The 23,980-nt window shown below is 36.8% G+C and overlaps 1 protein-coding gene across 2 annotated transcripts in view; it reads right to left on the reverse strand.

Annotated features, from left to right (window-relative positions):
* SYT14 (synaptotagmin 14) overlaps positions 1-23,980 on the reverse strand; it is a 110,441-nt gene that overhangs the window by 61,720 nt on the left and 24,741 nt on the right. For both annotated transcript variants that reach the window (XM_006089920.3, XM_006089919.3), the window contains exons 2-3: positions 17,411-17,575; positions 9,545-9,760 (exon numbers count right to left, since the gene is read on the reverse strand). In XM_006089920.3, coding sequence (XP_006089982.1) covers positions 9,545-9,760; positions 17,411-17,522 — 328 coding nt within the window. In that variant the 5' untranslated portion in view covers positions 17,523-17,575. The remainder of the gene's footprint in view (positions 1-9,544; positions 9,761-17,410; positions 17,576-23,980) is intronic.

A 23,980-nucleotide genomic window follows, 5' to 3' on the forward strand; every position in this document is an offset into this window, starting at 1 on the left:
TGTCCATTTAATAGAGAAATTTGGCAATATTTGGGTATGTGTGTGTGTGTGTGTGTGTGTGTACGCTCTCATTCAGATTAGCAGGGAATTTATCAAATCTTCACCGCCAAATTCATTCCCAAATGAATAAATATTACATGCTGTATATAACTCTGATGTTGGCCCTAGCCAGTTTGGCTCAGTGTATAACTCTGATGTTGTATTTCATTAAATACAGATTAATAAAACTGGTTTTTGTGATATACTATGTACATTTATATTTATTATATGTATTTTAAATATACTAAAGCTGAGCCCAATTGATTTTAGATAAGTAAGCAGCTTATTAAACAGTCTCAATTAAGTGGAATATAACATGAAACAGCTTAATTTTCACTCTAATTTCTATGTTTTAATTGTATGATATGAAATTTCCCCATACTGCCCTTAATTTGATCTTAGGGCAGAGTTCAGACATTCCCAGTCATTTTCTGTTAGTAAAGAATCTCAAGCTAGTAGAATTTAAAGACTCCATTCCCAAGTCTAACTCAAATCTCATTTCCACACCTAAATTTCTAATGTAAAACAGAGTTAATAACAGTCCACAGCACACAGAACTGTTAGAAGATGAAAGGAAGTAATATACAAGCTTCCAACAGTGCTGGTTACATAGTAAGCACTTGAAGTATTAGCTTTCATTACTCCCTCCCACAGACAGCAACTAACCTTTTGCTCACGGAACTCTGAGTGGGAGACAAAGTGAGGTCAGCACTTTGAATCCTCCTACTCCAGGACCTCGGCAATGCAGGTTGGAGTACTTTTTCCCCTTCTCTCTTCCAACTCTAATTACTATGACGTGTAGGGAAAAGAAACAGCAGGAAATGCTAGGATGGCCTTACTGGCTGCCCGCAGGCAGCAGGAAGGCACCCTAATCTCATTCTAGCTTTAGTCCCCTGGGGTAGCTTTTGCTGATGTGATGGTTACGTCACAGGTGATGCAGGGACTTCATTTGTTCAGCTTCATCTCGGCCTCCCCAGGAGGGGGCAGCCAAGTCTTCCTTCCCCAGCCTTCGGCAGGCCACGTTCCCATCCCCTGAAAAGGTAGGGTGTCCCCTGGCTGGCTGGCCGCCCGCTATGCCTGTCCCCCACAGCTCCCATTTCCTCCCCTGCTTCCCATGCTCCTTCTCAGGAGGCCTCAAAACATCCCCATGCCCTCCCAGAATCCCGAGTGCCCACTGCCAAGTGAGATGGGGGGAAAGAGCTGTTAATTCCCCAACTTTCAAAGGCCGACTCTCTTTTACTTCTCAGTGTGTTTATTTGATAAGGGATAGGATTGGAGACATGGGGGATGGAATGACATTGGGGACTAACAGAACCACTCGGGGCTACCTCGTAGTAAATACTTAGGGAAGTGTCTGACTCAGACTGTCAGTGGGTGCTGGTTAGCTACAGATTTAGGATGGGGTGTGGGGAATTCAGTAGTATCACCTCCTTATTCCATCTTTGGGTCCCTCGTCGCCAATAACAAATGTCCCAAGAAAAGTCCCACTAAATCATCCTGAAATAGGGATAAACTACCCTCTCCAAACATCACTGTAACCTATTGTAGGTATACCAGTAGGTCCTGATGCACAAACTGAAACAATCAAATGCCTCGGTGAGAGCAGACAGGGACCGAAAGTGGGTGCATTCTATATATTTGAAGGATGATCCTCTTTGCCCCTACACAGATAAGTGGGAATGAAGTGGAAGAAATAAAAAAGAAAATGGGATTTATCTGACTATACCTTTTATTTTTAAACTACGTTAATGCTTTATAAATTGAAAAGATGGAAAACAAACCCAGCACTGGATGAAACAAAAATATGAACTGAACTATATTTATACCAAGTAAGTACATAACGACAATGAAGAAAATAGAAAGAACTAATCAGGTAACTTTTGGACACATTACTTATACACCCTTACTGGGATGTAGCCTAAGGATAATAGAATGCAAACAATTCTTGAAATTTATTTAAGAGGTTTAGTGTTCAAAGTAGTATTTGGGTGGCAATTCCCAAACTGTTTTGTGTGTAATGTGGACAGAGCAAATAAATAAATACAGGGATGTTGTTGGGAACCACAGCTCTTACTGCGGTGAGAGGAGGTATAAACTCAGAACAGGGAAAGGAGGGGAAGAGCCTGGTGGTGCTGGATTCGAATCAGTGGTATCAGAATGGACTGTGTCCACTAAGAGAGCCTGGCAGCAATGACAGCCAGAGGTAACAAGCACTTCTAGAGCATGGTTTCTAAATACCATTCCTCACCAAAAGAAAGCGGACTACTTTAAAAATGATCGATTCTGGAGTAAGCCGGTCACAGAAAGACAAATACCACAGGATTTCACTTGTATGTGGAATTTAATGAATAAAATAGAAACAGACTCATGGATACAGAGAACAGACTGACACTGTCAGAGGGGTGAGAGTTAGGAGCTGGGGAAAAAGGTGGAGGGTTAAGCACACACACACACACACACACACACACACCCCATCACCACCACCACCACCACCACCACCAACACCAACACATAGACACAGACAACAGTACATTGATTATCAGAGGGAACTGGGGTTGGGAGAGGTAGGAGAGGGTAAAGGTGGCTTAAATGGTGATGGAAGGAAACTTGACTTTGTGTGGTGAACACACAATACAATATACAGGTGATGTGTTATAGAATTGTACACCTGAAACCTATATAATTTTATTAACCAAGGAAGGCCATCCCAACAAATTCAATAAAAAAAATCCAACTAGGATAACTAGTTAAATTTTAAGACAATTACCAATGTCAATTTATTCAACTGAATATGCACAAATTTTAAATTAGGGTGGATTTTTTTTTAAGGAACACAATAATCTATTCACTCAGGTATTCGACATTTACTCCTACAGAAAAGCAGATTTCTTATTCAAAATGCTATTTCTCACTATTAGTAGTTTTGCATGTGTAAATTATGTTTGACATTTGATACTGAAGTTAGCAGAAAACAAAATATAATAGCAGTTAATGAGTTTGTAAGGAGGGAAAATGTATTAAAGTTACTTAGATGGGCATCATCTACACATTTTAAAATACCAAGGAACTCCTTTTCATGTTAGTACAAGGCTTTAGTATTGATCAACCACTTCAATCATGTCAAAAGGAACAAAATGTACCAAAAAGAGCAAAATTTTGATGTAGAGAATAACTATAAACTGTACGTTTTTGATAAGGTATAAAATGTAGCCATTGTAATTTTACTGAACATTTTTTGTTTGCCTTTGTTTACTGTAACCACATAGTAATTACATTGTAAGGTCAAAAACATTACTAATGTCAACCATCTGTATGTTCCAGCAGTTTCCAAAGCATTACCGGCAGCACAACTGAATGATGTGCTGACTCACACTCTCTTTCTACATCTCAACAATCATCACAGCAAACTGCCAAAGAAATGATTTGTGAAATAATCATCACTTTACTTACTCAAATACCTAATTGTTACTTTAATCTCTTTAGAGAAGTCGGTTAGTTACTAGTCAGATGAAATGATCATGTTAGTGATTAAGATTCTTCCTAAGCAATATCTCCAGTGTATCCTATTCTCAAAATGTTAATTTGTAATGTTTCATACTGCCAATTGTTATTCATCGTGCTCATTTACAAACATAGTGCAAAAAAAAAAAGGGCACCTATCTCTCTTGTTATCTTATCCCTGGGGCTTAGAGATGTACAGAATTTTCCTAAACAATAATTTCTAATCTCCCAGAACCCGTCGCATTAAGGGGAAAAGTGCTATTTAACATACATGGTGCATGCTGGCATTTTCTCCTAATTTTTAAATTTCGTCATACATCACATACAAATGTAATTTATATGAAACATAAACATAATGAGATTATGTAGAGATTTTATTTCTTTCGTTTAGCCTGTCTGCACTCTTTGGTGAGCATTCCCTTTTTTATTTAAGTCTCCCCTCTCTTCCTCATTACTCCCCACATGCACACCTGCACAGTGTGTTCCATAACAACCCAGTATATTTCTGTCTTCCGCCAAGCTCACAGAATCACACACAGACACGAGTAGGAATGCATACACCAGTGTGGGGTTTGGCGCACACTGCCAGTGTCCCCAGGTATCTACTTCCCTCTTCTTTCTTTGGGGCCCAAGAGCCACCACCAAATATGGGCAGGGCACATGGCTGTAGCATAGGAGGCTGCATGACCATGTAACTAGGTCTGGTCAAGGGGGCTGATGAAAGAGGAATGATTCAGGCAACGTAGACTGGACATTTTCAAAAGAAAAGTGGCTTTCTCCCTGGGCTCTCTTTATTTCTGAAGGATGGCACTTAAAGATAAGGTACTGGCCCTAACTGGTTTGGCTCAGTGGATAGAGCGTCGGCCTGCGGACTGAAAGGTCCCAGGTTCGATTCCAGTCAGGGGCATGTACCTTGGTTGCGGGCACATCCCCAGTGGGGGTTGTGCAGGAGGCAGCTGATTGATGTTTCTCTCTCATCGATGTTTCTAACTCTCTATCTCTCTCCCTTCCTCTCTGTAAAAAATCAATAAAATATATTTTTTAAAAAAGATAAGGTACTGGAGAGCAACCGACACCTCAGACCCAGAGCCTGATGCCACATGCTGAGGACGGTGGAACTTCCCCACTAGCCCGGGTCCCCAATAACATCACTGAGCACAGGACTCCCTGCACACCCTGGATTGTTATGGGGAGCTCACAAATTCTCTTCTTCAAAGCACTACACCCTTAGCAACACATAACTTTATTATGAATGTTTCACATGCAAAAAATAATTTTTGCATCTTAGATTTTCTCTCCTCAAACAATACCTGCTAGAGTTTTATTTATTCTTTTTTAATGCTGTCAATTATTTCTTAATGAGAAAAAAACAAAATATGTTCAACCATTCCCCTTAATAATTATTCACTTTATATTCAGCGCTTTTCCACCACAAATGAAGCCACACAAAAAATATTGTCAGAATGCATCCTGCACACTAGGCTTTGATTTCTACAGGATGGATTCTCAGAAGACCTGCAGATGAGTCAATGGTGGATATACCGTCAGAGTTTGCCCTCTATTAAAGATAGATTCACATTTCTACCAGAAGAGGACGAAGACCCAGTTTTATTTTCTCCGGGTAAATGACAGGTTATACCAGCATCATTTATAGTCTTTTCTCAATGTATTGATAATAAACTTTGTTATTAAAATATTTCTTTAATATTGATTCTTGGGCTGGGCAGGGAAACACAAAAAGAAAACAGAACCTGCTCTGCCGAAAGTATTTAAAGTAAGAAAGTGTTCAAGATCCGGTAGGGACGTGTCAAAAAGATACAGGAATAAGCTTGAATGAGCAACGAAGAGCCAAATTTGGAGCAATTTGAACATCCAAATGAAAAAATAACAGGAATGAATTATAACATTGAATACAAAAGATGAGTACTAATGCTAAAAGACAGTAATAATTGATTTAGGCAAGACTCATCAATAACTGCTAAAAACCACTGAGTATTGGGGAACGGGATAGGCACACAGTCTCAATGTACCAGCTCATTAAAAAGTAGGAGGGGGAACCTTTAAAATGGAGCAATCTAGTGGAGAGCACACCATTTAAATCAAGCAAAGTCAGGAGCACCAATAACGTGACCAACTGAGATCATGTGGTCCCTACTGTGACACTGAGGACACTTCACTCATGCAAAAAATATTAACCGCAAAAAAGTAAGCATTTTTGTTATTCAGATTTTGCACAATATAAAACTTGCGTTCCCAAGTCTTGAGCTACAGTCAACCTATGTTTACCAACCTATGTTTGTATTTTAAAACATCTGTAATGTTCTCAGGATATTTAATCAGACATCTATTGAAACTATGATTTACGTTAAATTCTTCAAATTAGTTTATATAGAAAAAGGTGAATAAATAATGAAGGCGGAAAAACACTATATGACATTAATTCAATAAACATATACAGGCTACTTTTCTCTGTGCTATACTATTTGACAGGTGCTAGGCAAACAAGGATAAATCTGGCAAAGTAAATGCCACCTTTATTCTTTTCATAAAACTTTCTAATCATAATAAATCCAATGAAAAAAACAGTATTAACCTAAATTCTGGTTTTAAAGGACTATGCAAAGGTGGATCTAAATTAGTTAGAATCCTCATTTAACTATATTAATCAATATAATAGAAATACTGTAATAGAAAATAAGTGTTATATTAACTGATTCATTACAGAAGTAGAAAATATAGTGATTAAAAACAGGGGATTTAGAATCAGACTGGCTGTTTGCATCCTGAGCCCACTGTAATTTTACAGTTCCTCTATGTGTAAAATGGAGCTGATAATATGATGTTATGAAGATTAAATATGTCAGTGCACACAAAGATCTTAGCATACTTAGTGGCAATCACACAAACACACATATGAATGTTCATAGCAGCATTATCTGTAATAGTAAAAAACTGGAAATGCGCTAAATGTTCATCAATGAATGAATGGACAGAGACCATGTGGTACATCTACCACGATGAAATACAGCTCAGTAATAAAAAGGAACAAACTACTGCCCTAGCCGGTTTGGCTCTGTGGATAGAGCATCGACCTGCGAACCAAAGGATCCCAAGTTCAATTCCGGTCAAGAGCATGTACCTTGGTTGCAAGCTCCTCCCTGGCCTGGGCCCTGGTCAGGGCTTGTGCAGAAGGCAACCAATCGATGTGTTTTTCTCACATCTATGTTTCTCCCTGTCTTTCCCTCTCTTTTCCACTCTCTCTAAAAATCAATGGAAAAATATCCTCAGATGAGGATTAAAAACAAAACAAAACAAAGGGAACAAAGTACTGACACATCGACATCAAGAAATAAACCTGCTAAGAGAAAGAAACCAGACAAGAGACTATAGATTATATGGTTCCATTTATATGAAATATCTAGAATAGGCAGATTTATAGAAAGCAGGTTGGTGACTGCCTGAGACTGAGGGTGAGGATGAAGATTAACAGTAAGTGAGCATGAGAGATCTTATTAGGAAATGAAAATGTTCTAGAAATAAATTATGGTGATAGCTGTACCGCTCAATAAAATTACTAAAAATCAATGAATCATACACCTGAAATGAGTAAATTTTACACGTAAAATAATCTCCATAAAGTTGTTTTCAAAAAATAGTTACTACATGATCTCACTCACATGTGGAATCTAATGAACAAAACAAACTGATGAATAAAATAGATCCAGAGACGCAGAACACTGTCCAGCTTAAAAACCTCCCAGGACTCTGTATTTCCCATGAGACAATGTCCAGTCTCCTGAGCATTCAATCCTATTACCTGCCCATCTAAACACAGACCCTGAACTAGACCCTGCAGGACACTCTCTTCTGCTTTCACTCAATCACTATTCCATGGTGTTGAGACAGTTTCCTCTCAAGTCCAGCTCACCTCTTCCGTGAAGACTGCGCTAGACATCCCCACGTGCCCACTTCCCAAACGAAGTCTGAGTCACCTCCTGCTCTGTGTTCCCACGGGACTTTGCTCATGAAAGCAACAGAGCTCTCATCACATTGCAGTACACATGTACTCATGGTGTTCCCCCTCCAGTCCGTGGCTCTTTGAAAGCTCGTTTTATTCCTATTTCATCCGTAGTCCTTAGGATGGCACATAAAAAGACTTCAACAAATGTTTATGAAATAAACACATCTCATTTCGGAGTGCCTAAAATCCATCTACCCTGGATGTTCTATCAAATAATTGAGGGCAGTCGTGGTAGGAAAGTACAGATGGGTCCTACATGTTTAAGTAGAATATTCGCCAGCTCCAGTGGTTTAGGCAAGAACAGAAGAGCCACTGAGGTTATGCCCCTCTCCTCACTGCTCTGCCACAGACACAGAGCCATGATAGGATAACAGGACCACACGGAAGAAGCAACCAAGACGTGTAGGGGATGTGGAAGAAGGAGAAATAAATAGGGAAAAAGACAAATCCCAAACTGAAGCGACAAAAAGGGACGTGTCGAGGGTCACGGATTACAAACTCAGCTTGCTCATGACTACTATCATCTCTGTCACCCCTTTCACCACTCTCACTGACAGCAACCATTTGCTGATCGCTTACCTGTTGGCAGCTGGACGCTGTGCTGAAAACGACCACATATGTTCTTCAGCGTTCATGACAACCCTATCACAGAGGTATTATCCATATTCCAGAGACAATAAAGCAAACCTATAAACAATTAACTGCACTGCCCATGGTGTCATAGTTAATATGTTAAGTCATAGAGTAGGGATGTGAAAGAGGGTCAGGCTTCAAACTCTCTTTCTGCTCTGCTATCCACGTGCCAGGGGTGTAAACAAGCTGGGGCTGGCTTTACTGCTTTGCATTATTTAGTTACCTTTGTGAACACACGTCTTATTTTCGTCATCACTAGAAAGGTATCCATGAGGGCACAGTCCATGCCTAATATGCTTTGTTTCTTCCCTAGCATCTCAAAATGATCTTTCTATGTGGTGATCACTCAGTATTTGACTGGTTTCTTACTATACTTGGTTACTAGTAGAAATAAAAAGAGGTTTATCAATCTTTAGTTAGCATTAAGCCAAATACAAGAAAAAAAATGATGTAGCTCCTTTGACTCCAGTATGTGCTGGGGTAAGACTTCAAGTCATCAATTGGAATAGGCCCTGAAACACCAACCACAGCTATAAAATTAAGGATGGTTTGGTAGAATAATAAAAATGCTAAGATATATTGCTTTTTTCTTTAGATCTGGGTATGAAGATAATAATTATAAACGAGTAGTCATATAACAAGCACGTGAATAACTTACTTAAATGTGGAAATAAGTATGCTTTAATTGTTAAAACCTCTTATTTTTCTTGTAGAAACATGTGAGAGTGGACTTATGTCTTCTACATAGTTCTAAAGTCAATGTCAGTACATGAGGCAAAAATCAATTAGAGACAAAATAATCTTTGAAAAGTCGTTAAATCACCCTTCAAGCACAGTATAATACAGTACCAGCTCTCGATAAACCCATCTCGACAGTTTTTCCTCCCGGGCAGAGCAAACATCACCATTTCCTCTGCTGTGTGCCACATGGAGTATTTGGCTCATGCTTGGAGGCCACATTGAAGGAAAGCACACATTTACACACGGGCATCACAGTCAACACTCTGAGATACTTAGACTGTATCAGTCCTGGAGCAGGTACTCAGGAACCATTCCACCTGAGAGAACAGCGTATCCCCGTCTTTTGTGTCATGCTTGCTAGGCATATGTTCATTGTGGAAAAAGAGCTAGAATTACTACTGTATTTAAATTATTTAGTGTTTTGTTTTGGGTGTTTTGGTTTTCAGCTTGAGCCCAAAGATATACATTTGAATAAGTTATATTCCCAGACATGTGACTCTACTGTACCTGCTATCTCTTGTTGATTGTGCAGCCACAGATGCCTAGAATTTTAGGCACAAATTATCTAACACTATAGTGTGTCATCTAAAAAAATAAAAGTGATCTTACCTTCATCTATTGATGCTTCGCTACTGTAGCCATCATACTCTGCAGATAGAGGGCTGTATTTTTGTCTTGTTTCCCAAGTATAGTTCTTCTGTCTAGAATCAGCCAATGGGAGCCTGGAATTGTGTGTTCGGGATAAGGCCTCGTGGTATTTACCCAGTGCTTCATCTTCACTCTCAGAGGATGAACCGTGCTCATCTCTGTCCATGTAGGAATTATCTATTTGCAACAACAAGGAGAGCAAATCAAAATTTTAATGCAATAAAGGATGATGAATTTGTTATAGTTTTATATATATATATATATATATATATATATATACACACACACACACACACACACACACACATATGTATATGTATACATATACAATAAACACACATGTATATATGTCATATATATCCATATACACACAAATATATAAACACATATAAACAAATACACAATCTAAATTTTCAGCTTTAGAGAAGCATAAACTTTTCACTTAAAAAGCCCAAGACTTTTTTTTTAAAGCCTAAGATTTAGATTTTATGGAGTTTTTAAAATGTCTTTTTATTGATTTCAGAGAGGAAGGGAGAGGGAGAGAGAGATAGAAACATCAATAATGGAGAGATTCATTGATGCGCTGCCTCCTGCCGCCTCCCACTAGGAATCGAGCCCGCAACCCAGGCATGTGCTCTTGACTGGAATCAAACCCAGGACCTTTCAGTCTGCAGGCTGACACTCTATCCACTGAGCCATACTGGCTAGGGCTAGATTTTATGTTTTAATAGAAAAAGATTCATTTGTATACTTCAATTACATAAGTAACGTTAATCACAGGGATTTCCCTACAATGTTACACATAAAGAAAATAATAGGGCCCGTCATTTTACACAATTTTCCTAAAGAATCAATAGTATACAAAGGATGTTATAGGTATTGCCTAAACATATAGACATGATTCAGATAATTCATGTTACAAAAGATATTATCATCTTAGCTGAAATTTTCAAAATTGATAATTCTTATGCTAGGAATGAAACAAACGGGCAGACATATACAGGAGTGGGCAAAAGTAGGTTTATAGTTGTGTATACGTGAAACAGACATGTAAAGAAACAGAGCTTATTTATTTTTAATTCTCACCCGAAAATATGTTTTTTTATTGATTTTAGAGAGTGGAAGGGAGAGAGAGAAAGAGAGAGAGAGAGAGAGAGAGAGAGAGAGAGAGAAGCATCGATCAGTTGTCTCCTGTACACTCCCTGATGGGGTTCAAACCCGCAACCTTTTGGTGTATGGGCCAACACCCCAACCAACTGAGCCACACGGGCAGCGTATTACTTACTACTATTGTATTATTTGTATTACAACTGTAAGCCTACTTTGCCCACCCTGTATTATTAGTAAAATTATAGTTGGTAAAACTTTTCTAGAGAACAATTTGGTAACACATATTAAGCTTTTAAATCTGTATAGTATTTGATCCATTTCTAAGAATTTATCAATTCCATTTCTAAGAATTCAGCCTAAGAAAATAATTAATAGGTGACAATTCAGTGCATTGTGTTCAACAGTAAAAAACAAACAAAAATAAAATCAAACCTAAACATCCATCACTGGGCCTTAAGTAAATTATGGTCTATCGATGCAATGATATACTTGCAGTGAATGAAAATGAAGTCAACTTACAAGAACTCACAGGGAAAAAATAACTAAGGTTATAAAATAGAAGGTATATTCATGGTTTCATTTTAAATATATATATTTAAACATAAATATATATATACACACTCTCCTACATGCAGTAGATACACACATACATGCAGTATATATTTATATACACATACAAAAAAATGTGTGGAAAAATATACAAAACTTAACACTTATTGTCTGCAAATGGTGAAATTACTAGGAAAAGTTTTTCTTACATATACCTATATTTAATATAAAAATTTTAGGTGGTATAAATTCTTTTTAAAAGCACTAGGTAAAACTTTTAAAACTGCAGCATGCCAAGATGCATTTAAACGAAGATGCAACCTTCTTAGAATTATAAATCAACTCTAGAAAGATGAAGAGACCACAGAAGGTAGAATTTGTGAGATCAGTCTAGATATTTTTCTCTATATACTCAGTTGAGATGATCTGTACTAAAGAAATCAAGGTCTGAAATCCAAGTGGGGAGGCGCAGAATAAGTAATTTTACAATAGGAAAATAGGGATAGGAACTGAATGTTTAGAGTTAGAGGTAAGGAAGCTTAGGTGTCACCTGGTTTAAGTCCCGCTTTTTAATCCAATAAAATAAAATCACAAAAGGGTAAAACTATGGCCAACGTTTTTGCATTGCCCAACTTGTAGTCACTAGCCACATGCAGCTATTTAAACAATTAAAAATAAAATTTAAAATCCAGTTCACCAGTGCTACTAACCACGTTTCAATCGTTCAGTAGCCATGGGAGGCAGTGGTTCGTATACCAAGAAATATGGATAAGCAAAACTTTCCCATCCTTGCAGGCAGTTCTATTGGGCGGTGACAAGATGATGGCAGGTCTGGTCTAGAACCTAGGCATTGTGACTTCCGGTTCAGAGCTTTCAGACTTTGGGGGATATCATGGTGGTGAAGTTAAGGTACTGAGGACAACAACTAGAAATTGCACAGTCACACTGCACATGTTATAAAATATTGCCTAACGTAGCCCTGCATTCAGAGAGAGAGAAGGAAACTCTCCCTCCTCTTCTTGTGCCTGATAAGCTCTACGTCAGAACCAAGTACACAGGAACTAGTAATATCACAGTTTGGCTACATGAAGAGATAATCTATGGGTCAAATAAGTTTTATTGTTTTTTTTTTAATAAATAAAAAATAATTTTAAAAATGATTTTTAGAATATAACCTGTTTAAGTTAAGTGGTGACTGTGATCTGGAATATTTGAAAGGTATTTGGTTTCTTTAGGTACCAAAATGCTTCTTAATGAAAACAAATCAAGACAAAACTTAAAATGCTGTACTGCTACTTGTCAAGTATTTATTACTAGAGTGCACCCTACTGTTATTTTATGAACAAAATAACATGTAAACTATTCTACTTAATATGTATGTCTTTCTTTATTTCTGCTACTTCATGTAATAATACCAAGGCTACCAAAAACCTCTGAGTCTAACATTCAAAAGGCTACTAGAAGAGTAGATTCCAAAATGGACATAGAGTTGACCTTTGGTATCCACAGGGGATTGGTTCTAGAACTTTCTGCAGATACCAAAATCCAAGGATGGTCAAGTCTCTTATGTACATCCTGCCATATACTTTAAATCATACCTTAATCAATAAAGAAAAAAGGAAAAATTAAAAAATAAAGGGATAATATGCTGCAAAATAAATAAATAATCTCTAGATTACTTATCATACCCAATACAATGTAAATGCTATGTAAATACTTGATATATTGTGTTGTTTGGGGATTAATAAGAAGAAAAAAGGGTCTGTACATGTTCACTACAGATGCAACCATCACAGGCCTAACTACATAGCACACATCAGCAACAAAGTAACATTTAATATATATATATGGGTTTTTTTTCAATCTGTGGTTGGCTGAATCCACAATTATGAAATCCATAGATGTGAAAGGCTAACAGTATTTCCAAAAACTGGTGTTCCTTTTCAGTTAGCTCATTCATCCTGGATCAGCCTCTATTATATCACTTAAAAAAACATTCATATAATTGATAAATAGCAGATCCTTATTCCATATAAAGTCATGCAGAACTGAAAAAGTCTTCCTCATTTCTACTCTTACTCATATTTTGTTATTTTATGAGAATCTAAATATATTGAAAAGTTCTAGGTACATATTTTATAAATAAGAACCAGTGTACTTTTGGCCTTGTGATCAGACCAGCAATAAGTGGAAATGATTATGGTATTAACAGAAATAATTACAGGATTCTGAAGCAATTCTGCAACCAAAACCACATAACTATTGGCTAATTGTTTTGAAAATTGTTATACATATTGTGGTGGAAAACTATAAATGTTTAATTGGAATCTTAATTCTATAGAGAATTCATAAGTAATAGTAGATTGTTTATGTATTCTCACTGTATGAACATGTATGGCTAACTGAACAGACACATATCCTGAAGCATGTTACTCAAAAAAATAAAATCTATTGTTCCCAAAGGAAAATATAAAACACTTGATATAGGTACCTACTAGGATGGACTTGAAGAGCAACACTGTACAAAGGACTTTGGCATTAGTTACAAAAATTTTTAAAAAATTTAAATGCAACTAAAAATAAACTCCAACTAAAGGTTTCATACTACTTAGGAAAGCCATGGAGTTGCTGGTTGTTAAAAAAACAACAACAGACATTTAAAAAACTTAAGGTTGTTGAAAACTGGCCAAATAATGCAGGGAACGGAGGCAACACTTACTGTGTGTATTGTTCTTTGAAATGATTGAGAAAAAAAAATGAATGACTTTAAAAATGTCTCCCAGTAAGAAGAATAAAGAAAGTCTCAAAGCAGATATAGAGGCATGTGTAGGAAAGTTCAGAAATTTGGATGATATTTTCCTAATTTCAAAAATCAAGAGAAATTTTATCACTCAAACCCACAGTAGGAGACCTCACCTTTTCCTGGTATTATCTTAGAATATTTTTCATCTTTACTCTTTGCTTTTCCTTTCTTGGCAGAAACAGCTTCACGTTTCTTTGCTTTTACGTCTCCTTTCCCTTTGTAGCATTTTGTTGCATTTATATGTTCTTTGATTTTTCCATGTAATTTACCTTTAGAGCTAGTTGATGGTGCTAGGTGTCTGTCTTCTTTCATAATGGATTTCCGTATCACATGTCTATCGCTCGCCAAAATATCTTTTGGAGAGTTCTCATTTCCTGAACACTCATTTCCTTTCGACCCTTTACTTTTAATATGGTTTTCAGCTTTCTCTAAATGTTTTTCTCTCTTTTCTTGATACCTTACCTCCTTTAAATCGTTCTTACCATTACTAGAAATTCCTAATCCAATGTTTCTATACCTGTCTGTAGGTCTAAGTTCTTGGCAAAGAGATCCAGTCCTTGCATTCTGCTCAACAACGGATATCCCACCATCACTCACATGGCCTTCCACAGAATTACCAGCATTATTGGTTTCTTGACATTTTGACAGCGTCTGTTGCCTATCATTAATATGTTTAAACGGTCTTTCTTCATTTGCTCCTTGATCTTGTCTTTGTGAAACTGAAGTCGTGTAACAATTCCTTTGATTTGCTGTGGGCTCTACACTGGATGGCGTTGCCTGACAATCGGTGTTTCTGGAGACTTCTGGTGACATGGCGTCTTCTTGTTTAGAAGTATCCACAGCTTCTGCTGCTGAAGCGCTTTCCTCTTCTGGGTGAAAGCCATTCATCATGCTTGTCACCTGCTCAGTCACTGCGTCGCTCAAAGCATAGCTGACCTCCCCGACAGCCGTGGTCAGGTCTTCCACGGCGTTACTGATTGTGTCCACCAGGGAGGACACGGAGGGCAGGCTCCGCTGCAGTTTTCTGAAAAACGCCATCTTCTATCTCCTTGTCCCTACACGGTGCAATAAGGAAATTTTCTCTTCTCAAAATATCAACCACTTGGAATTTGAATTTAACATTTGCTTAAATGTTGCCATTTCTGAGCTCGATATTAGTATTTCGCATGGTGGTTTTTTAAATCGTTCTGTAAGTGCATTATGCATTGGAAGAAGCATGTCGAAGCAAAGACTCTTCCAGAAAAAAAGAAAAATCAAACCACTTGCTTTAAATATAATGATATTTTTCCCACTCCAAAGCTATCATAACAGCAGCAAGACAATTATTTTCCCCTCAAATACTATTGGTTTTTTAATTTTATACCTGTAAGAAGAAGTATAAAAAGGATTTTTACTATATTACTTTTAGTTAATTTATTAATAGTCTATGCAGAGGAACTACCCTATCTTATTAGCAAACTACCAATATCACTTCAAATTGAGAAAAATAGTAAGGGGAAAATATGTAAGCAATTGTGCGCAGAGGTCAGAATAGGGGAGGGCAGAGGGTGAACATTTTCTCAGTAGCTATGACATACAAAGCATTGTGATTTACAAATTTTACCTTATTTAATCTTACAATAACTCTAGGAGGTAAACACTATTATTCCTATTTAATAAGTGAAAGAAAAACAAGGCTCAGAAAAATTAAGATCCCTGAGAACTTTCCAATGGATTCTCAAGGTCAAAACTATTTTTATAACAACAGTAAGGAGATATTTAACCTCTCACTTTTATTCGCTCACAAAAGAACACTGGAGTCTTCAGCGACTACATGACAGACTGAATGCAGAAGCAGATGTGAGAACCCAGCTGTCCCTTTCTTCTATGCCAGTCATTAGCGATGTTCCAAAAATGTAAAACAATGTCACTCTTCTCACCAATTTTTTGTTTTAGTAAGTATAATTTTTAATTAAAATGTTATTTATATTAACATGTCATAGGCTTATTGTTGTCTTAATAAATTGATAAAAATATTTTAAACTCGCCGAAACCGGTTTGGCTCAGTAGATAGAGCGTCGGCCTGCGGACTGAAGGGTCCCAGGTTCGATTCCAGTCAAGGGCATGTACCGGGGTTGCGGGCACATCCCCAGTAGATGTGCAGGAGGCAGCGATCGATGCTTCTCTCTCATCAATGTTTCTGACTCTCTATCTCTCTCCCTTCCTCTCTGTAAAAAATCAATAAAATATATTTTTTAAAAAATAATAATAATATTTTAAACTCTCCTCAGCTTTAACTTCTAATATGATGCATATCAATAGATACAACTCATATAAACAAAAGCTCTTTGGGGTCCTCAATAATTTTTAAGAATATAAAGGGGTCATTGGACCAAATGCTGATCCAGAGAATGACTGGAGGCCTCCCAGCGATAGCTTTCGCCAGATCATTCTATACAAATGATCAAAATGCAGGGATGAATTATGAGAAACAAATCAAAACCACATAAAGTACTGTAGCTTCCTAATGCAAGTGACAGATGTAATTCAATAGCAAATAGATTTTACACACAATGAGGCTATCACTTTTGAAGTTACCAGAAGAGAAAAACCTCTCTCCAATACATGCAATAGACAAGGAAAGCAAAGTTTCTCTGTGGTAGCGCCTCGAAATTCTTCCACACTAATGCCCTGCCCTGATAATGGTTCACGTGCTCCTGCTGTCATTTATACAACCCAGTCTTCGGAAATAGCAAATAAGGGGCTCAATAACTTTTAAAAATAACTCCAAGGAAAATGTTTCCATAAGAGAAAGAACAATATTACAGCCCTCCCTCGTCTTTCCTAGTATTGAGTAACAGTAAGTGATACAATGCCTATGTTGCCAAGGAAGGAAAAGGAACACTAATTTTTCTAACCAGATTTTTATACACCAAGTTACTAAAGAAAACCTTCTCCAAGCAATCCAATTATCTATCAGCTGGGCATCCGAAAGAGTGAATACTTCCAAAAGCTTTCTAGGGACATGGGGGAAAAGCTAATTCACGAGTTATTTGGGTAAGAGATTTAAGCCAGACAAAGCAACAAAATTCTCCTTTCTTCTTCAAGCATATCTATTAATTTTATAGTCTCAAAAGTACATCTTTTATCTTAAAAATAAGTTATTTTGTAGTAGCAATTCATCTTTATGCAATATATTAGCAATTTATGGACAACAGAAAGATTACTGAACCTAATTTAGTTAATAGATCTTTTATTCTCACAGAATAGTGGTTCAAATGATAATTTATAGTATGTCAAAACCAAACTCTTTATTATGTATTTTAAAAAATAATAGGATAGTACAGATAGAAAGAACAAACAAGAGAAGCAGTGACGATACTTACAAATTTTATCTTGTGAATTCTTCCTTGTGCTGTATCCTGGACCAAGATCTGGAAACCCGCCAACATTTTCAAAACAGAACTTCTTATTAATATAGAGAAAAAGGAGCAGCATCAAGATAATAAACACCCCAACCGCTGACAAAAATCCAACTGCCTCTGGAGATACTAGAGAGAGAAAAGTCACAGCTGTCAGCATTCACTCCTCTTTAACCACAAATAAGGAAACCCCCATAGAAATGTCAGATTACTGTCTTTTTAAAATTATATTTTAAACTGTCATAGTTCACAAGAGTTTAGTTTATAAGAAAGACAAACTGCACAGTTTAACAAGTTATTCGATTCACTCAAGAAAATGTATTCAACTCTTCTAAAAGTTTCCCTATAAATGACGTTAGGACAATCTTAAAAGACAAGTCTTCAAACTTGGCGGTTTTACATTTAGTTCATTGAAGAGTATTCCAAAAATTTTAACACAAGAATTACAAAAACTATTTCCCATGCACGAGTATATTACTTAATCAAATTTGTGAGAATGTATATCATTACTCATATCTCTAAAAGCTTCAAAGGCCCTTTTTTATTAAATAAACTCTGGACTTAACCTGACATTCAAAGCCCCAGCCTCTCTTTTCAATATTTTACTCCAATCAAATGGTCCCACTAATTGTCTCAGAATCAGGTGCATGCATTACTATACACCTTGTTGTTGCTCTCTCTCTTCCCGTTGCTGTAATGAGCCAGTCTCCTCCCTACCATCTCCCCCTCTACCATGTCCCACTCATCCATTCAACCAACCAATATTTTTGGAGCAGCAGCCATACACCAAGCATTATCATATACGCAGTTTCTGTCTGCCATGAACAGTCTGATGAAAGCAGTTACAACATGGCATAATAAAGGCTATGACTTGGGGGAGGGGGCAGGGGGAGGGACTATGAGACCCATAGAAACACTTGATCCAGAGCTGAAAAATCAGGAAGCTTTTCTGAACGTTACGACTTCTATGATTATATTTTAAGAATTAGTAAGAAGTAGCTGAGTTAACACTATTCCAGGCAAAAGAAACAGCATGTGCAAAGGTGCAGAGACGGGAGATCATCGTATATTCTAGAAACTTAGTAAAACTTTGTTATGATGAACCCCCAGATTCTCAAGAAGATCTGATCTCAAAAGGACGCATGAAATCATTTTGGAGATTTTGTAGCATGAAAACAGACAAAATCTCCAACTTCTCCAATCCTCAGCAACCCCTCTTTCCTTTCAACATCTGCCTTATTTGTCACTTCACCAATCATTTGGAGTTAACAAGAACTAAATTTTTGTAGCCCCAGTGCTTTAAATATAATACTCAAGTATCAACTGAGAATAAATCCTAAGCCTCAAATACCCTCTCCAGCCTACAACCTGCCTTCTTACTCCACTGCTCAAGTAGCAGCTAAAATGTCATCTCCTCCAAGATTCTTTTCTTAATCGGAAGAGCCTTGACCATTAGCATCCAACTCACTTGTTTAAAGTGAAGTCACCAACCAGCCAGTGATGAGTGCTCTAAACTCCTAGATTTTCATTCCTTGTGAAAGCCAGACATCCAGGTGTAGAACCGATATGACACTGCACCTGTTCACAGCGGGGTCAACAGTGTTGTGACAGAGGGTGGAGCAGAGAGTGGTACTGTCAGGGAGGCACTGAGAGTGAGTGGAGGAGGGGACAGGAACGGGGGGAAGTGCTCTATGAATATCAGGCTGATGCTGAGGAACAGCTCTTGCTACTAGAACCAAGAAGACAGCTATGTCCTGCCCCTCTCTCTTTCAGGCTGAAGAATAGACAGAAAGAAAATAATAATTTAATAGAAAGATCTAAGCTAGATGAAAAAAGCAGTGGTATGCACCAAGCCGAAAGGTTGAGATAACAATGAAAACAGAAGAATCATCAGCAGGATTTCTAAAAGCCAGGAAGGTCAGAAGCAAGACAGAGTCTGGTATGAAAGGGCAAAATGCTTACTATAGTTTATGAAGAAGCAAAACACGCAATATCCTTATATTCACTATTACACCGTAAACAGCAAATATGTACAGGCGCTCCCCTCTCCCCCAGGCCCAAAACTCACTCAGAAATTTGATGCCTTAAGTGAACACACAGGGTTAGATAATATATAGTCTGAAAACCTCCCATTTCTTAGAAAACTAAATGAGAGAGGAAACATAGTTCATTTCACTTAAGAAAGCTATTGCTAACAAAAATAGCAATAAACACATACAGCATGCACTGTTGTAAACACGTTACATATATTAACTCTTTTCATCTTCACAATTATGCTATTATTATTCCCACTATAAATTGTGATACAAAGATATAAACAATGTGCCCAGCCAGTAAGTAGAAGAGTCAGAGTCTGGCCCCAGAGTCTGTTTTCAACTATTTCTCATCATTTTCCTTCTCTCCTTCCCTTCCTGCCTCAATCCTTCTTTCTGTGTTCCTCTTTCATCTCCCTCCTTCCCATATTTAAATTTAACCTAGGGGGAAAGATCAACTATAAACTAGTATGACAGAAGTACTAGAGGTATGAATATAAAGTATTACTGGAACACAAAGAAGAACTACTACTTGGGGAAGTAACGAACACTTCAGAGAGGAAATGACACTGGAGCAGGGCATGAAAAATTAACAGAGTGCTATTAAACAGTAAAAGGGCAGATGAAAGAGCGTGGTCAGAGCCATAGAGACAATGCGCGCGCGTTCTCCAAGCACTAATGGGGCGCTGACACGGCTCTCTTGGCTACCTCTGTATTTTCAAAGCACCTAGCACACTGCCACGTAGCTGACATTAAATAAACAACTACAAGTGAATGAATGTTTGTTCAGGAGAGAGAAAAATATACCGGCCGCGCTGTGACTGCAGATGAAAGCAAGTTCTGAAACGTCCAAAAACCTTCAGTATCATCCTAAATCTTTTATACTTGTTGAACTGTTTTCCTTGAAACAATTAGAAAACTGAAATGCAGTAGCAAGTGAATGGAGGTTTGGGGTTTTTTTTAATGTTTTTTTTTTTGCTTCCCCCCAAAAAAATTGGGAGAGAGAGAGATAAAATATGAGTCCTTACATCAAGGGGTAGCAGTGACACAGAGAAGTGAATCCCAGTCTTTGTTCCAGGAAACGGGTAATAACCCAACGCAAAGAGTGTGGGTGAAGGGAAGGTTAGGATAATTCTAACGTTTCCAGCTTAAGTGAATGGTAACACTATTAACCAAATGAAAAAGTATAAGGAAGGCATGTGGTTTAGGGAACGGGGCTAAAGAGGGACGGAGGAGAGAGGTAGACAATGAATTCAGTGCTTGACACGTTACATGAGAAAGGTCAGCAGAATGTTTCCGGGTGGATGCCTGGGAAAGAGAAGGAAATAGCCTAGTGCTCTGGGGAGGCTCAGGTCACGTAGAAACCATGTGGGAGTGTTCCCTTTGCTCATCCTAGTCCATGTGAAGGACTCCACTGACTCAATACAGCCCAAGGGCACACGACAGTAACAGGCTTTGTTAATGGTAAATCTCTTACTTCACACATTTTTAGATAAATACATACGGTGACACTGGACAAATTAACACAAAATCTTTTCCCACTAGGAAAAGGAGAAAGATGTCTAATGTAAATATACTACTCACACAACTCCCATTTTATCCATTGTCTGACCAAAATGTCCATTTTCTACATTCACTGAAAAATTTTATACACTTAAAATTTTAAAATGATATGGTTGTAGATAAGAAATAAATAACATATTTTCTAACAGAAAGTATTAAAAAGCTTCAGACTTCTCTTTTCATCCTTATCTCAGGATTAGAATAATATTTATTTCAAATGACATGATGCCAGAAGTTGGCCAGTTACAGTTCTGAGTGTGAAAACATTGGATAAATGCCACTTGTACATCAAACTGCAATAGAAATACACTAAAGTTAAAGACATGAATGCTATTACCCTATCAAAAAATTGAAATTTACTAACTCAGATCTCAATAATATAAAATATATTTTCACCCAGAATAAGAGGGAAATTTGCCGCCAAAATTTTATTTCTATTATGAATCTGCTTATGCAGCATAAACATTTCTAAGATTCTGGTTAATCTACCTACACATAAACCTACTTTTTTTCAAACATTCTAGATTATCCACTGCAAACAAGTAAATTATATTTTAAGATGCACACATAATACCTCTTAAGGAGGATCTTCAAAAATCTCTACCGGCACACAGCCACAACCAAGTGTATAGATATGGGCATTGAAGTTCAGAAAAAAATATAATTTTTGAGTTCTTAAAATTATTTTTCAGTGACAGAATCTTGATTTGAATGCAGGCACACTGACTTCTGAACCCTGAACGTTAGATATTAACCCCTATTGCTTCCTATTTGCCAGGCACTGTTAAACTCTGTTCCAGTTTAAGCTTTAATGCTGAAAACCATTTTATGATAGTTAAGTACCATACATTATCTTAGACTAGATCAGCAAACTGAGGCCCAGAGAGTAGTTAGCTTGTCTAAGGTCACAAATCTAGGAAATGGTAGAACCTGGATTTGAACCCAGACATTCTGCCTTCAGAGCCCATGGTCCCAAACACCAAGCAACACTGCTTCCTTATCTGCCAACCTGCAATGTAAAAAGGGAAAGCTGTGTGATCAAAGTGATATGGCTTACTGCATATATTCTGAGAACGTATTTTATGGTTTACCTTTTAAATATGTCAAAAGGTAGCAAATGATTTCAACTTTCTCAAAATAGCTATATAAGTTATAAAACTGGAATCATAATTTTTATATTCAAGATACTTTTCAAAATATTCTAAAATTAATTTTTAGCACTATGCTTAGAAACTCAATCAATGTCACGTTAATATGTAATATAGTATGTTTGAAAAGTTGATAAAAGTTTAAAAACTAAAAGTATTCTATAGAATAGTAAGCAGATGTTCATTAGTAATGCTCAACAAAAATATAGATAAGGTTTCTGTGAGCTATATGATCCTGAATATGAAGAGTAAAAAAAGTACCAGATATAATAATGTCACCAGAAAATAACAAAAAGTTTAGCTTCTCAAAGGTTAATGATTATTTATGTTCTGTATACTTACTGGCTTTAGTTGTTATCTTTACTATATATTTACAAATATATATAGATATATACATATATATGCAAAAGATAATTTATAAAAATATCATTTTTGTCAAAAATTCAAGCTTCAATAAAATTCATTTGGCCATGACAAAGAAAAAAAGAAAATGACAAAATAATAGTCTTACAAAATAAAAGCAAGAGCAAATCCACTCGACTTGAAAGTATTGCAGAATTCACCTAAATTCTAGTTGGCATTTTATCACAAAAAACATTTTCTAGGAAAGTTTATTTTAAAAAAATACTAGGATATACATAAGTATAAGGGAAATACTTATCAAGCCAACATATTTTCAATATTAATTTATTTGTATAATACTCTTCTCCCAATAAAACATTTTTATCCAAACAAATCATACATTGTAAAACAAATTTTACAAAACTATTCTGCCAATTATATTTTAAATGCAAATTTAAATAAAAAGTACCTATGCCTCTTATAGTTCTTTAAAAAAGAAGGATAAAAAGAAACAACTTACAATTTGCATTATAAGGTCTGTATCGCTGATTTGTCCTGCTGGGCATGAAACACTAGTCCTCCAACTACATGTCACGGAGGCTTTAATAATTCATTTAATAGATGCAATTCTATCTCTTGAACAAAATGTGAACTATGTAAGAAGTCAGCTTTCATTTAAAAGAAAACAAAACACTTTCCATTTAATAAGCCCTAAATATTTTTTCTAATCAGAAAAATTCCACAATGTGTTTTGCTCAGGTTTGAACAGAAAATAGAGAATTTATCAGTATTTTCATGAAACAATGTAGAAATATAAGATCAATTTACTATGTTTAAACTTCCTTTTGTAACATCTCAGCTACCTGCATAAATAAAATCTCTCTTGCAACCAAAGAACGTATATGCATGCATATTAGTATAACCAATGGACACTGACACTGGGGAAGTGGGGGTTTGCCCGGGGTGGGAATGGGGGGGGGGACGGAGGGAGGTGTCAATTGGGGAAAAAGGAGACATATGTAAAACTGTAGACAATAAAAATTTAAAAAATAACTATAAAGAAAAACAATAAAATCTCTCTTGAAATTTTTATATTATGATACAAATAATGCAAAGCTGGAAGACGGCATATAATCAAAGAAAGGAATATAATAATATATAACTATTAACTTGGTTTTATGTTTAAAAAATCCGTGGGGGAAAAGGCGATTATTCAGAAGTGATATAATTCCTTGCTGAGTAACTCACAGGGACAACAGAGGGGTAGGCACAGATGGCAGTGAGGCCTAGGATCCTAGAAACAAAACTGGCCTCTGGAAAAAGTGACCTGACAACGTTGATAAAATAAATTCTACCCAATTTGTTCGAAATGTCAAACCACATAGAATATTTCTTTTAAGCACCATGTAATAAATTAAAGCTTCATTCAATGTCATGATAGCAAAAAA

The sequence above is a fragment of the Myotis lucifugus genome, unplaced genomic scaffold (genome assembly GCF_000147115.1).
Source record: "Myotis lucifugus unplaced genomic scaffold, Myoluc2.0 scaffold_65, whole genome shotgun sequence".
In the NCBI taxonomy this organism is placed as follows: Eukaryota; Metazoa; Chordata; class Mammalia; order Chiroptera; family Vespertilionidae; genus Myotis; species Myotis lucifugus.